Below are 14,976 nucleotides of genomic sequence, written 5' to 3'. Positions count from 1 at the left end.
AACCCTGAGACCGAGCTTGCTCTTTCAACATCTCATAATTATAATGTCAGAGCATCTCTCCGCTCCCAAGGTTATGGCTAATTGGCTAGCGTTACTAGCGGTTTTCCGCTGTCTCTTAGCATTAGCCTCGCCCACCTTCCTTTAACTGCATCATTGTTAGTGTCATGACATGCTAATGTTAGAAAGACAACCTAGCGTGAAGATTGTGTTAGTGGTCTCCCTCTGTTAACATATTGTGATAGAGTCCAGAGGGAGCGGGACCTTACATTCCAACCAATGGCAACACAAAGCTAGTGACTTAGCTGCTCACACTCAAATCAGAACCTCAATAATCAAACCAAAATAACGTAGCTCTGGCCTAAAGTCCTGTTTCACATGGAACTATATCACAAGATCTCGCTTATAATCTTGCAAGCTAGCATTAAGACACAACATAACTGACACACCAGGTGAAACAACATGCACCTTACCTTCCTAGATCAACACTCACAGATAAACCTAAATATGTACATAGTATCTATGGACTATGTGCTGTGTACTATGTAGGTAATATGTACTTCATCTCGTATGGAACATTAGCGTTAGAGCAGGTACCAACAACTGTAACTGTTCCAACAATCCATTTATTAATCTTAATGTTGTTAGTTCATCAGCTGACCTTTTATCCAAAACGGCTTTCAGTCCCAAAATCGGTATTTCCGATCATTAAGGAGGAGGGAGTGCATCGGAGCTGGGAGTCAAACACCTTAACCACTGGACTCTCCTGTCCCAGCCAGTAAACCGTTCAAACGGGCCCAGGTCCTCTGATCTCCAGCTGTGTGAGTGCCGGGGGAGAGGTAGACCGCGTGGACATCGGGGGCCGATACCTTTCGGCTGGGAGTCACCCAAACGCCAGCTCTAGAAATAAGATCTAGCATCTCTAGCTGCTCTAGAGGGGGGGAGGCTGTCTGTACACCTCCCCTGTGAGTCGTGTGCGCACGGCCGGTGATTTATCGGGCTAACCTTTAAACGATACCATGGAAATGTCAGGGGAGGGGGCAAGAGAATGGCGACAGAGCTCTGACCACAGACCCCCCTCCTAATACAACTAGTCTCTAACCACAGACCCCCCTGCTAATACAACTAGTCTCTAACCACAGACCCCTGTCCTAATACAACTAGTCCCTAACCAGAGACCCCTCTCCTAATACTAGCCTATAACCAGAGACCCCTCTCCTAATACTAGCCAATAACCAGAGACCCCTCTCCTAATACTAGTATCTAACCAGAGACCCCTCTCCTAATACTAGTATCTAACCCTTTCTACTAATCCACTGAGCAGTCTAACGAGAGAGCCCCTCTCCTGATGTTTCACCAGAGACCACACATACGTGCATAAACGTGCACATCACACACGTGCTTGCACGCTAACAAACAAATGCACAGACACACACACACACACACATGCATGCATGCACACACATACCCAAACAAACACACGTTTGCATATGCACTAACGTACACACATGCACTTGCACACACACATGCACGTACAAAACACTTAGACATGCGCAAAACAAATGTGCAAACACACACACACACACACTGTCAAACTGACACACAAACACACAGATCTTGTGGCTAAATCAATATAATGTAATCTTGTCTGTGTCCTATGGGGAACACACAGGGGAGTGAGGATGGTCAGTCAGAGACTATTGATCTGGGATTGGATATTGATCCTGTTTATCACTGATTGATGTGTATGGATCAGACACACAGCAGGTTTATGACTTCATACACAGGAGTGAGTGAGTGTGTGTGTATCTCTGTGTGTCAGAGAGTGTGAGTGCACGTTATAAACGTAATGAACCAATAGGGACAGAGTGATAGAGGAAGGAGAGGGAGAAGAGAGACGAGCAGAACACACTGATGAACACAACCAAACATACTTGCAACACAACACAACACTGCACACACACACACACACACACTAACAAAAATATAGACAAACACTAACACACGCACATTGTACTAACACACAACCACATTGATTATCACACACACACACAGACACACACACACACACACACACACACACACACACCGACTAAGAAATACATACAGGGGCAGTCACGTGGTGTGGGTAAACACTGGCATGGGAAACAGGAGAGGAGAGAGCATTGTTGCCATGGTTACCACTTCATTGCCACGGTTACCGCTGTGTCATTGTCATCGTTACATTGTTGTCACTGTTACGTTGTCGTTACACATCGTATCGCCAGGTGTAACTGACACAAGACGCTGTGCCGTCGTCACGGTTACCAGTGTGTGCACACACACACACGCACACACACACACACACAGCACGCAGGGGAGGGTTGGTTACTATGGGTACGGGTGCACTGAGCACACAGGAGTCGAAGGGCTATCATTTGACTTGGCTTGTCATCAATATAACTATGTACTCAATAACATGTGCACACACACACACACACACACACACACACACACCATTCAGGTCTCCTGTTTGTGAAGCTAAACAGGGTCTTAAGCTTTAAATCCATGTGTTTGTTTTGTGTGTGTGTGGTGTGTGTGTGTGTGTGTGTGTGTGTGGATAGAGTGTGTGTGTGTGAGAGTGTTACAGTGTGAGTGTGTGTGTGTGTGTGTGTGTGTGCTATAGGTCTATGGTATTTTTCTAGAAGCAGATGCTAGTGCACGTTGTCTGTACTTTAATAAAGCTTCCTTATTAAAACCTGAAGAGACTCCTTCACTGTCGCACACACGCACTCGCACACTTTCTCTCAAACACAGTTTCACAGAATCATGCGCATGGACACATACGCACACGGTGAGAGAGGGAGAAAGGAGTGGAGGGGAGGGTTTAATAAATATCAACAAAGCTTTCTGTGTCCATTGTGTGGGCTGGTGAGCTATATATTTCCTCTTCCCATCTCATATCATCTCCCTCCATCTCTCTCTCCCATCACCTTCCATCTCTCTCACCCCCATCACCCTCCATCTCTTCTCTGAATCTCTCAGCCCTCTCTCATCTCCTTCATATCTCTTCTCTATTGCTCTCCTCACTCTTCTCCTTTCTACCTATCTCTTTTCTCTCTCTCTCTCTTTTCTCTCTCTCTCTCTCTCTCTCTCTCTCTCTCTCTCTCTCTCTCTCTCTCTCTCTCTCTCTCTCTCCTAGCTCTCTTTCCCTCCCCTCTCTCTATATATATATCCTCTTCATTTCACTGTCGATCGTCCTTCCACCAACTCAGTGTCAAGTTCTACTCTGAGTCATGGATTGATCTAACTGCCTGTGTGTGTGTGTGTGTGTGTGTGTGTGTGTGTGTTGTGCCAGGTTGTTTAATACTGAAGTGCCTCTTTAAATCACTTCACAACCGATACACACTTATACACACACACACACACACACACACACCTACAGACACACAATCATACAAATCTGTAATAATTATTAGTCTCACTTGAATCTTTCACCTCTTAGAAACCAGACTAGACCAGACTGGACTAGATCATACAAGACCAACCAGACTAGACTAGACCAAACCAAATCACACCAGTGAGACCGGACCAAACCAGACCAAACCAGACCCAACCAAACCAGACCAAACCAGACCAAACCAGACCAGGCCAGACCAAACCAGACTAGACCAGTCCCAACCAGACCAGACCAAACCAGACCAGGCCAGACCAGACCAGACTAGACCAGACCAAATGCAAATGAACACACACACACACACACACACACACACACACACACACTCAGATATGCATAAAAACTGAGACACACAGATACATACATAAACAGGACGATATAACTCATACGTTACAATTTATACGTTCATACGACAAATTATAACTTCATACGTTATAATTTGTCGCCCTCTGTTGACAAAATTGTGAATGGTCAGATCTTCTACGCACCAACTAAAAGCGCATAATTTCTGAGTCTTCTCTATGAGCAGAAACGCTGACCCGAAAGCATCATCCTCACTCCGTCCATCTTCCTCTCCCTCCCATTGGTCGAGCAGCTGCCACTTATCTCTCTCCGATTGGCTCGTATCCCCACCAGCTGCCCTGCCCCATGCGGAAGTGGAGCGTCTATCTTCACTGAGCGGCTTTCACAGCGATGTATTAATAGAATGTAAAGAGCCACAAACATTTGGTCCTAGATTGGACTCATATAGATCGATAAAAAAAAAATTGGATCATGAGAGGTCAGGTTGAGCCCGTCAACATGATTCTGACGGCGTGTTTGGCGGCTGTGGTTCTGAACTGTGCGGTGCAAGGCGCTCAGAAGAAGGACGGTGGAGACGACGAATGGGTCCATCTTCCGAACAAGTGTGAAGGTAACACCACCTACCGCGGTCAGAGATTCATTATATTAGGTTAAATGTGAAGGTGGCAGCACACACCGTGTTCAGAGATTCATGATAAAATGTTACAATGGAAGGTAACATAACCCCCCGTTTTCAGAGATTCATAACATTGTTAAACATGATGGTAACACCACCCGCCGTTGTCAGAGATGAATAACCATAGGTTAAATGGGAAGGTAACGCGACCCATTGTGTTCAGAGGTTCATAACAGATATGATATGTTATTACTATAACGATGGCCACGGGAGCTATCTGTCTCTAATTCGTGATTCATAAAAACGCTTGGCTGGGGTGACGGGATTGGTTGGTTTTACATGGCAACCAACCCCAGAGTAATGGAATTGAAACCAACCAGTAATTCTTTGCTTAAAATTGTATGTGTTTGCAGAAGCGAAACCCTTCCAGTTTCTCTTTTAATTTACCTGAAAGAACACTTCTCCTTTTTAGAGTCACACTTCATACTATATGTGACGGGCGGCCAATCTCTCAATGGTCACTGCGGCTCTCTGTCCTCTGACTCTCTCTGTCTCTATGTGTGTGTCTCTCTCCCCTTTCTCTATGTCTCTAATGTCTCTGTCTCTCTTTGTCTCCCTGTCTCTCTCTCTGCCTCTTTGTCTCTCTCTCATTTGCTTCTGTCTCCCTCCCCTCCCTCTCTATCTCTGTGTTTCTCCCCCCCCCCCCCCCCCTCTCTCTCTCTGTGTCTCTGTGTCTCTCTCCCCAGTGTGTAAGTTTGTCAGTATAGAGATGAAGTCAGCGTTTGAGGAGACGGGGAAGACCAAGGAAGTGATTGACACCAACTACCGTTTCATTGACACCAAGAACACGGCGCCAATCAAATATGTCAAATCGTAAGAAGGCTTATCACACACACACACACACACACACACACACACACACACACACACACACACACACACACACACACACACACACACACACACACACACACACACACTGGGGGACAGGAATGAGTTCACTTCCTGTGGGCCGTCTTAATATAGGCTGTTCTCTTCCTCTGTCTCCTATTTTTCTACCACTTTCCCTTTCCTATCATTGATTGTCTTCTCTTCTTACCCCTTTTCTCTCCCATTCCTCTCTCTGACTCTCTTCTCCCTCCTCTCCTCTCCTCTCCTCCTCTCCTCTCCTCCTCTCCTCCTCTCCTCTCCTGCCTACCCTCCCTCCTGGTTTCCATAGTGACCTGCGCTTCATTGAGGTGGTGGAGAACGTGTGCCAGCGCCTCATGGAATACAGTCTGCACAAGGAGCGCCAGGGCAGCAACCGCTTCGCCAAGGTCAGAGGTCACCTCTCTTATGGATATGGAAGGAGAGGGCAAACTGTCCCGCACTCTTGTTTATTAAAACATCTCGGGGCTAGTCCTGTTGCAGTCGGAAGGCAGTCGGTCTACAAGTGTTCACCATGACAGTCTCATAGGGAGAAATATGATGATGCATTTAGTGGTAATTAATTTAGTTTCTCTCTCTCCCGCTACACCCACCTTCCTCTCTCCCTTCCCATCCTCCCTCTGTCCTTCCCTCTGTCCCTCCCCATCCTCCCTCTCTCTCCCCCCTCTCTCGTTTCCGTCTCCCCTCCCCGTTCCCCAGGGTATGTCAGAGACCTTCTCCACCCTTCATGGGCTGGTGAATAAGGGGGTGCAGGTTGTCATGGATATTCCCTATGAGCTCTGGAACGAGACGTCTGCCGAGGTCGCTGACCTCAAGAAACAGGTAGCTCCGCCCCCCACCTCCTCCTCATTCATGTATTCATGAATCTCTTCATCTTTAAATCTCTGTGTCCAGTCTTTCATTCATCCTCCCTCTATCTATTCTCCCCTTCTTGCATTCATTTTTACATCCATTTTTTATTTGGTTTATTTGTGCATTCGTCATTTCATCTTTTCATTCATTCATCTGTTCCTACATTTCATCTTATTCCTTAATTATTCATCAAATTATTTTTCATCAATCAATACATTTTATTCATGCATACATTGCTTTACCCTTTTCTCGATATGTGCTAGGGGTGTGCGATTTGACGATATTAGATTGTGAACGATTAAAATATCTGGATGATCTGCCGCGATCTTCCTTCAAAGAGAGATTGTTAGCTTCGTGCTACGGTGAACATCAGTTAAAGCTCTATGACTCATACACGCATCCATTTTTTCAGGCCAATCTTAAATCGCACCTTCTTCCACAAGGGTTAACACCTTCAATAAGGGTTAGGCCTCCCGGACGTCTAACACAACGGTGTGTGTGGATGGTGAAGCATAATCTGAACAGCTGTTTATTTTTGGTATCCACATCTGAGTGAGGGTTAAGCCTTTCGGACACTAATCGTATATCGTCAGGGTGTCTGGCGCATTTCTCATGTTACATTGCTCCCTGTACTGCTCATACACAACGGCAGTACAAAAAAAGTATCACAAAGTTGCCGTGGGTCTTAACACGCACCCTCCTTCCTATACCCTCACTCACACTTTAATGTTATGTAGGTCATCTTTCGAAACCAATGTTTCCCAAAGCTGTCTATAGGCGAGGCGCAGTGAATGTCGCTAGACTTGGTCCGTTGATTGTCCCAGCTGAATATCGAGTAAACATGCACAGCCCTTGTTAGACTTTATTTTCTTCTACTGTTGTACCGTTGATTCCCGGTGATTCCACCGTCAAAGTCTTTAGCATATCTCATCAAAATAATTATTTTCTCTTACCCATGGTTAATAGCCTATGTAAGCCGAATGGGTTGGATGCAGGCCTATTAGAATGTGATGTAGGCTAGATCTGTAGCATGATCTGAAAGCTATAATTTATGTAATTTGTTAAAATGGCATTATCATCAGTCAGGTATAAGTGCGTTAAATTAAATTTATTTTATAGAGGTGACTGGTCTCATACATGTGCTGTATGAGACTATTTAGCCTTTAGACCGCTCCTGCTTAATTTCTGACCAATCAGGGCATCTCTTCTCTGATTTCAGGGAATCTATCCTGTCATTCACATATATCTAAGGCCTTGTTATTTTGAATAAGGAAAGTAGTTTGGTTTTTAAGCCATTTGCAAAACATGAAAAATAATCGTGATAAGATTGTGAATCCTGCCTGAAAGAAATTGTGATATGATATTTTGGCCATATTGCCAACCCCTAATTCCCGCATTCATCCACAATTTCATATTTAATCCATTCCTCTTTTAATTTGAATGGATATCTTCATCCTGTTATCTGCACTGATCGTCTCATCTATTCACCTCTTCCTCATGTATTTTCCTCCTCCACGTCATTCATCAGCAATTTATGCTATCCATCTCTTCATCATATGTCATTGTTAACTTTTATTTATGTATTTATTTCTTAAATGATTTGGTTCATTCATCACTCGGCCCTCTTTCCATCCCTCCTCTCATCCTCTCCACAGTGTGATGTGATGGTGGAGCGGTATGAGGACGTGATTGAGGACTGGTACAAGGGCACCCAGGAGGAGGATCTGACCACCTACCTGTGTGAGAAACACGTTCTGCAAGAACAGGACCGAGGTACGCGCACGCGCACGCATACACACACGCACACGCACACACACTTTCGCTCTCTCTCTCCAACCTCATTCAATTATGTAGCGGCAATGACCATTATTTTATGACCTTTCGTTTCTCTTTTTGTTTTATTTTTTCTTCATTTCCCTGTTTGCCTGTTTGATTTCTTTTCCCCCCTCCTTATTTATTTTCCCATTTTACTTCCTACGTTCATTAAAATGTTCAAACTGCTCTCCGTCCCTCTTCCCTCGCTCCAGCCTGCCTGGCGGAGGAGTGGAAGCCCGAGAAGAAGGGAGACCCGGCCGCCCTGGCGGAGGACAGGAAGAAGAAGAGCAAGAAGGGAGGGAAGAAGGGGAAGGGCAAGGACAGCTCGGAGCGAGAAGGTCCCGCCAAGAAGAAGAAGGAGAAGAAGGAGAAGAAGGGGAAGAAGAAGCGAAGCAAGGCGCCGGTGGATCGCGCGGAGGAGAACGAGGAGGAGAGGCTGTTGTCCGAGCAAGGTATCCAGGCCACGGAGCCTCTTCCTGGGCAGAAGACCGAGCTGTAAGCCCGTCTCCGGAGCAACGACCAGGTGCTCACAAGTACCCCGCTGTCGCCACCACGAGCCTGCGCGTGAGGAGCGGTGCGTGACGGTGGAGGTCGTCCAGGTGGACGCAGTGTGGGCTCTACGTTTCAGTATCATTTGACATCTTCTTTCCAACTTCTCTTCCCTGTTTTCTTTTACCTTTTTTTAAAAAAAAGAAAAAAAATTGTTTTTCTTTTTTTCTGTCCGTGATTTCATTTTCCTTATTTTTTTTTTGCATTTTTGTTTCTTCTTTAAAGCGGCAGTCTCGAAGATCTCCAAAGATTTAAATTTTAATAAATGTCAGTTAGGTCACTATCTATCGCCGAATGAGGTATCACCATGGTGATGAGCCGATATGGACCAGCGATCCCAGGAGGTGTGTAGCTAGTGACGTGTTTTCCATCCCCGGCAGTGGTTGTTTTACCAGTGAGGGTAGGCGGAGCTACGCCAACAGACTCTCTCTTCAATTCCCTAGTGTGTGGAGCGGTGTCGTTTTTAGCGCCAAACAGAGATGTTCGAGATTGCAACTTGAGGAAGCAAGACCCAGATTGTGTGTTTTTTGTTCTCTGCTGTAAACTGGAACTCTGCTCCTATCCTAATGTGAAATGTGTTTGTGTGTGCGTGTGTGCCCAAGGTACTGTGTGAGTGCTGAACTATTGGGATACTTGTGTGTGTGTGTGTGTGTATGCGGGCATGTTTTAATATTATTATTTTTTGTTTGTTTTGAGCTTTTGTCCAGATTAGATTTTTTATGCAACCGTGCAGGAGTCAAGCGTTCTTCACAAAACATCATGACGTCGTCACCCCTGGACCCAACGGATGACATCATCGTCCCTCGTCAGATTAATTATGGCATCACACACACGCACATGCACACTCACTCTACAATATCAAGGCCTGCTTTTTTAGGACTACTACATCTAAGGGAATGTTTGATTTATATGTTGAGGATTAAGAGATTTTTGTATTGTTCACCTTTTTGTGTTCAAGAAAGTGTTTCATGTTTGATTGTACAGCAGACCATGCTGCTTTTATGTTGGTGTGTGTGTGTGTGTGTGTGTGTGTCGTGTTTTTTAGCCATCAGTGAACCAGTGTAATGCAAGAGTGTGTCAATAAAGGTTGGTTTCTCGATTTTAATCCTTTTTTCCAAATGTGATTTACTACATTATTATTTAACCAGGTAGAACCGGGATATAAAGTGCTGCAGTCCCACAACTTGATAGCCTAGAATATTTAGAACAGTAGGCCTACACAACAAACATTATTTACTTCGCACATTTAATATGATAAAGTATGAAACACAGTGCTGTACATGGAGAGATAAGAAAAAAAGAAATATATTCAGAGATAATAGGCCTACTAAAATATTATTGTCACATTGACACGTTGATTTATAGGGATTTATCTCCTATCTTCCATGTCATCAGAATCAGAAACAGAAAAGGTTTATTGCCAAATACATTTTCACGAAGGCCTATGAGGAATTTTTCTTGGTCTTCAGTGCGCACGATATCTACAAACAATAAACGATAAACAATAAACAATAAAGCAAGTGGTCCAAATACAATAAGATTTCCAAAAATAAAAAATTAAATAAATTAAAAAGACACTCTATATACAAATGAACCGTAATAAATCCCAAACACTTTTATCTGAAGAGAGCGGCGTCACGCGAGAAGTTTTTAAACAACCCAGGAGAAGCGACGGTTAATTTTTAAATATTACCAGGTGGGTTTTGTTTTGTACCACCGTCTAATTTATGGTGCATTTGTAATCAATTAATTCAAATTTGGTCGATAAACACTATATGTAAATGTCGCCGATTAACAGTTTGCTCTATGTTTACGTTCTAAGTATAAACGGTGAGGTGAGGTCAACATTGAGAATAATGACATGATATTTGATTACATGATTTTTATGTGCTTGGTATTTTGTCTTTCATGCTCCCGATGGAGTCTACAGAGATATGGTCGGAAAGAAATCAACATGTCTCAGATGTGGTTTACCCACACGAAGCATGCTTAGAAGGTAAGACGCACTGTTGTATTCAACTGCAATTAAACACCAATAGATACAGTTATGAAGAAGTATAAATTGGCAATAATAAACGATGAGGACATTTCAGATCATGACAATTTCAGTGCGTCTGTCTTTGTGGGCCTGGCTAGAATATTTCATTCATGAGTGGATTTATAGCCTATGACTGAATGTAGAATAAAGACACACTTTTAAACACAGTTCTGACTAGGAAAATAATTGATCGTATGCATTTCCTGTTCATAACTATGACTTTAAAGGCGCCTGTCTGTGTTTGCCTGGTAGCGATGTGAACAGTATGTGGTTATTATTTCCCAGAAGGTGTAATAACAGGTGTGACCACTAGAGAGAGCCCGATGTATACATCTGCGATCGACTTGGCTGTCAGAATTAATGCAAGATAAAAATAAAATAAAATAATTTGGGCCAAAGTGTTTTAAAATGTCAACCCTAAAAAAAATAAAAATAAATAAATATATGATAACAGTTGTCATAACTGCAGTCACATTTTATTTGTGTACTGTGCAAAAACAAAAATGCTGCGTGCACTATATTTTAACAGAATTGAATTCCAGTTCTTTGTGGAGATGTCAGTCATTTGACAAAGAACCAAATCTACTTAAGCTGTAACTAAATGAAATGGTGTTTGTGCTGTGTCACTAAGGCTTTTAATCCCAACGCCATATTGTCCCTTCAACAATCAAATCTCTCCTCTGATGCAGCGCTCAAATTAAATGTACTTTGTGTGTGTGCGTGTGTGTGTGTGGGACTTCTCTGTGTGTGGTGTTGGATTGTATTTATTTGTTGAATTATTCAGAGCTGTCTGTTTATAGAGAGCTCACATAACACATGTCAAATACTGACACACAAAGACATTCAACACACACACACACACACACACACACACACACACACACACACACACACACACACACACACACACACACACACACACACACACACACACACACACACACACACGTGTTGTACCAGCTCTGGTTTCACGCCGTAACTGAATCCTACAAACTATTTTTACAATCGCTTTTTTGTATTATTTACAATATCAATTCTATTGTTGAAATGTGCGTTTGGTTTAAAGGACCACAAACTCATAAATTTGCCTTCATGTGTTTTAACGTGTAATGTAGTTTTATATTATTTAGGTAACCCATGGTTATGTTAAAAGTGTGTCTTCCAGACAAAGCTGCCTGTGGATTATTAAAGTTCTGACTGACCGTGGTTGTCGTGGTGATTAACGAGAACTCATTATGGACAGAGACCAGACAGAGGTCAAGGTGTGAAGATCAGCTAGGTCAATTTGTTCACTCCAGCAATATTCAAGGGGTAGTTCAGGATTTTGGACATCGGGTCTCATTTCCAAGTGAGCCAGTGTGTTATTTATCATTGGAGACCATTGGAGACCGGAAATGAGACCCGATGTCCAAAATCCTGAACCATCCCTTTAAGAACCTTGGGGTTTTCAAGTCAATGTTTTTGGATATTTCAAGAGCAATTCCACAGCCGTCGAAATATTTGATTAATTGATTTTAAACTAATCGGATTTTTCAAATCATTTCTGTGTGTGTGTTTGTGCTTTTGTAAAAACATTTTTCAAATACATGTAGTACATTTGTTTAGAGATGCAGGGATGTTAGGATGTATGGATGGAGGGATGGTGAGATGGAGGTACAGCTGGATGGATGGAGAGATGTTTAGACGGAGGTATAGCTGGAGATATGGAGAGATGTTTAGACGGAGGTATAGCTGGAGATATGGAGAGATGGTTCGACGGAGGTATAGCTGGAGGGACGGATAGATGGATGTTTAGCTGGAGGCTACGGAGAGCTGGAGGTATAGCTGGATGAACAACAGGCAGGGGAGAGTTGTCTTCTATCTCAAACCTCAGATCATGAGGTCAGAGGAGAAACGCTGCAAACCCAGCACCACTTGTCCATTTGTTTGCATTAGATGACTCCCTCTAGAGGTTAAACACGTGCCACTGCATGTGAGGCCTGTCCCTTCTGTGAAAGTGAATTTAAAGGGGGCGTCCTGGGGAGCCGGCCCCCTGCAGCCACCAGAATGAACACAACCTTTTACAGGCGGGTCAGACGGTTTGGCTCTCCTCTCTCTCTCTCTCTCTCGCTTTCTCAGTGTGACCCCCGTTCCTTCCCACAATGCTTAGCAGCGGCAGGGTTTATCATCAGGGTTAAATTGCGGGATGGGGGATCCTGTGCGACTGATGATTGTCTGCACACGCACGCACGCACGCACGCACACACACACACACACACACGCGCACACACACACACACACACACACACACACCCTGTTTTCGTACAAAAAAACGACAAACTCTCCCCGGATGCGGGGTGGAGATTTAAAGGCAGGGTTGGTGAGAGAGAGAGAGGGAGGATTAAAGGCAGAGAGACCCGGGGTGATGATGACGGATAGGGACGGCTGATGGTAAACTGGATGTTCTGGTGACCATCCATTTCGGGTCCGCCGTCACGTCCCCCCGCTCCATGTAGGTCAGAGAGAGAGAGCAGGCCCCTCGCACGGCCATTCGTCTTCGTTTTTCCTCTTCGGACAACGTGGGTCGGGTCGTAACCCCGGGGAACGCTCCCCGCAGCGGCCATTTTTGTCTCCGGCGTCGGCCAACGTGACGTATAGTCACGGTAAAGCCCGTCGTCGTGGAGACGCTTTACACCCTCTTAAGAGGGCCCTGTTGTTTTGGCCACAGGTGTGATGTTCGTTAGCCGTTCATTACCCCCCCCCCCCCCCTGGTTACACCACAAGTGGATACCTGGTGGACTGTTCCAACTTCTAGGCTGGTCTTTCACCCGGGAGGGGGAGGGGGGGTGGGGGGGGGGGGGTGGGGAATAGAAGCCCTTTTAACGGGGAATTCTGAGCACCCTAATTGTGAAACTACACGCGACCAACACACTTGTTCACACAAACCCGACGGTATTAAGGACAAGTATGAACGTGTGACACGCACAGTGCTAAGTTTATCACACACATACGCACACACACACACACACACACCCAGCCCGGGGCGTGTTGAGAACATGCGCTGACCTTTGCGTGTGTGTGCGGCTGACGAGAGTTAAACAGACCTTAGGAAAGAGTATCACACCTCTCCCTCTCTCCCCTTCTCCATCCATCTCTCTGTCATCCCTCCCTCCAGCCACTCCGTCCCTCCATCTATCCTTCTGTCACATCTTCATCCTTATTCCCTCTCCTGTTCTCCCTCCCCCGTCTCCCTCCCTCCCTCCCTCCCATCCTGTCACCTGATCCTCCGACCACCGCAAATACACGTGGTTATCTCATTCTCCAGACTTAATTCTCCATGTTATGCTTCTTTATCTATTTAAATATTCATTTTACGGGAAAAAAAACATACAGTTTATTTATGGATGGATGTGTTTATCTTTTGGCTGAAAAGGAAAGAATCTGGAAGCTGGAAGAATCTTTGTTTTTATCTCACTCTCCATCTCTCTCTCTTTCTCTCTCTCTCTCCTCTCTCATCTCTCTCTCTCTCCTCTCTCCCTCCACCTCTCGCTAAGTCCTTCTGTCATCTCAATTAAATTAAAAGCTTCGCTCTTGGGAAATATGACCAAACAAAAACAATTGTCAAATTCATCATGTGGTCTCTCTCTCTCTCCCCCTCTCCCTCTCTTTCTCTCCCTCTCTTTCGCTCTCTCTCTCTTTCTCTCTATCGCTCTCTCTCTCTGTCTCTCTCTCTCCATTTACCCCTTCCCCTCTGAATGTCTCTCTCATTACCCCTCTCTTTCTCTCTCTCTCTTTACTTCCCTCTCTCTCTTTGCCCACAGTCTCTCTCCCCCCATTTCTCCCTCTCTCTCTTTGTTCCTCTATTCCTCTCTTCTCTCTCAATCACCCTTCTGCTCTCTCTCTCTCTGCCATCGTCCTGTTTTGTTATTGTTGTTGTTGTTCCTTATAAAATAAGAGCATGGGTGCTAACTTTGTAGCATAACTTTCATTTTTATTTACTAAATTTACTAAATTATTTATTTTTGCGTTCATGTTATTATAGGTAGGACAAAACACACACACATATACATGCGGCCACACCATGTGTGGCCGTATGTGTGTGTGTGTGTGTGTGTGTGTGTGTGTGTGTGTGTGTGTGTGTGTGTGTGTGTGCACGCACATGTGGCAGGTGTTGTGTGTCATCCATCAAGTCAAATAGGCGGATGACAGGAAGACAAAAAACGAAATCCCTCGTTCCAGAAAGACGACAAGAAACAAAACTCCTAATCAACCACTGTGTATGTGTGTGTGTGTGTGTTTCTGTGTGTGTGTTTGTTTGTATTTGTGTGTGTGTATATTTAACGGTCTGTGTGTTTCTACTTTGCCAATTCAGTAGGTAGCCACTGAACGCATGCACGACCACACACATCTAAACACACACACACACACACACACACACACACACACACACACACACACACACAC

The 14,976-nt window shown here is 44.5% G+C and overlaps 1 protein-coding gene across 1 annotated transcript; it reads left to right on the top strand.

Moving 5' to 3' along the window:
* Positions 1-4,092: 4,092 nt before the first annotated feature.
* Positions 4,093-9,340, top strand: cnpy3 (canopy FGF signaling regulator 3). The gene is made up of 6 exons (XM_084487069.1): positions 4,093-4,346; positions 5,099-5,225; positions 5,572-5,668; positions 5,979-6,101; positions 7,787-7,904; positions 8,159-9,340. The coding sequence occupies exons 1-6, from the start codon at positions 4,208-4,210 to the stop codon at positions 8,443-8,445; spliced, it is 891 nt and encodes a 296-aa protein (XP_084343195.1). The 5' UTR covers positions 4,093-4,207; the 3' UTR covers positions 8,446-9,340.
* The last annotated feature ends 5,636 nt before the right edge of the window (positions 9,341-14,976 follow it).

Source organism: Micromesistius poutassou (genome assembly GCF_964030765.1).
Source record: "Micromesistius poutassou genome assembly, chromosome: 23".
Taxonomy (NCBI): domain Eukaryota; kingdom Metazoa; phylum Chordata; class Actinopteri; order Gadiformes; family Gadidae; genus Micromesistius; species Micromesistius poutassou.
This window is presented reverse-complemented; position numbering and strand designations above follow the sequence as displayed.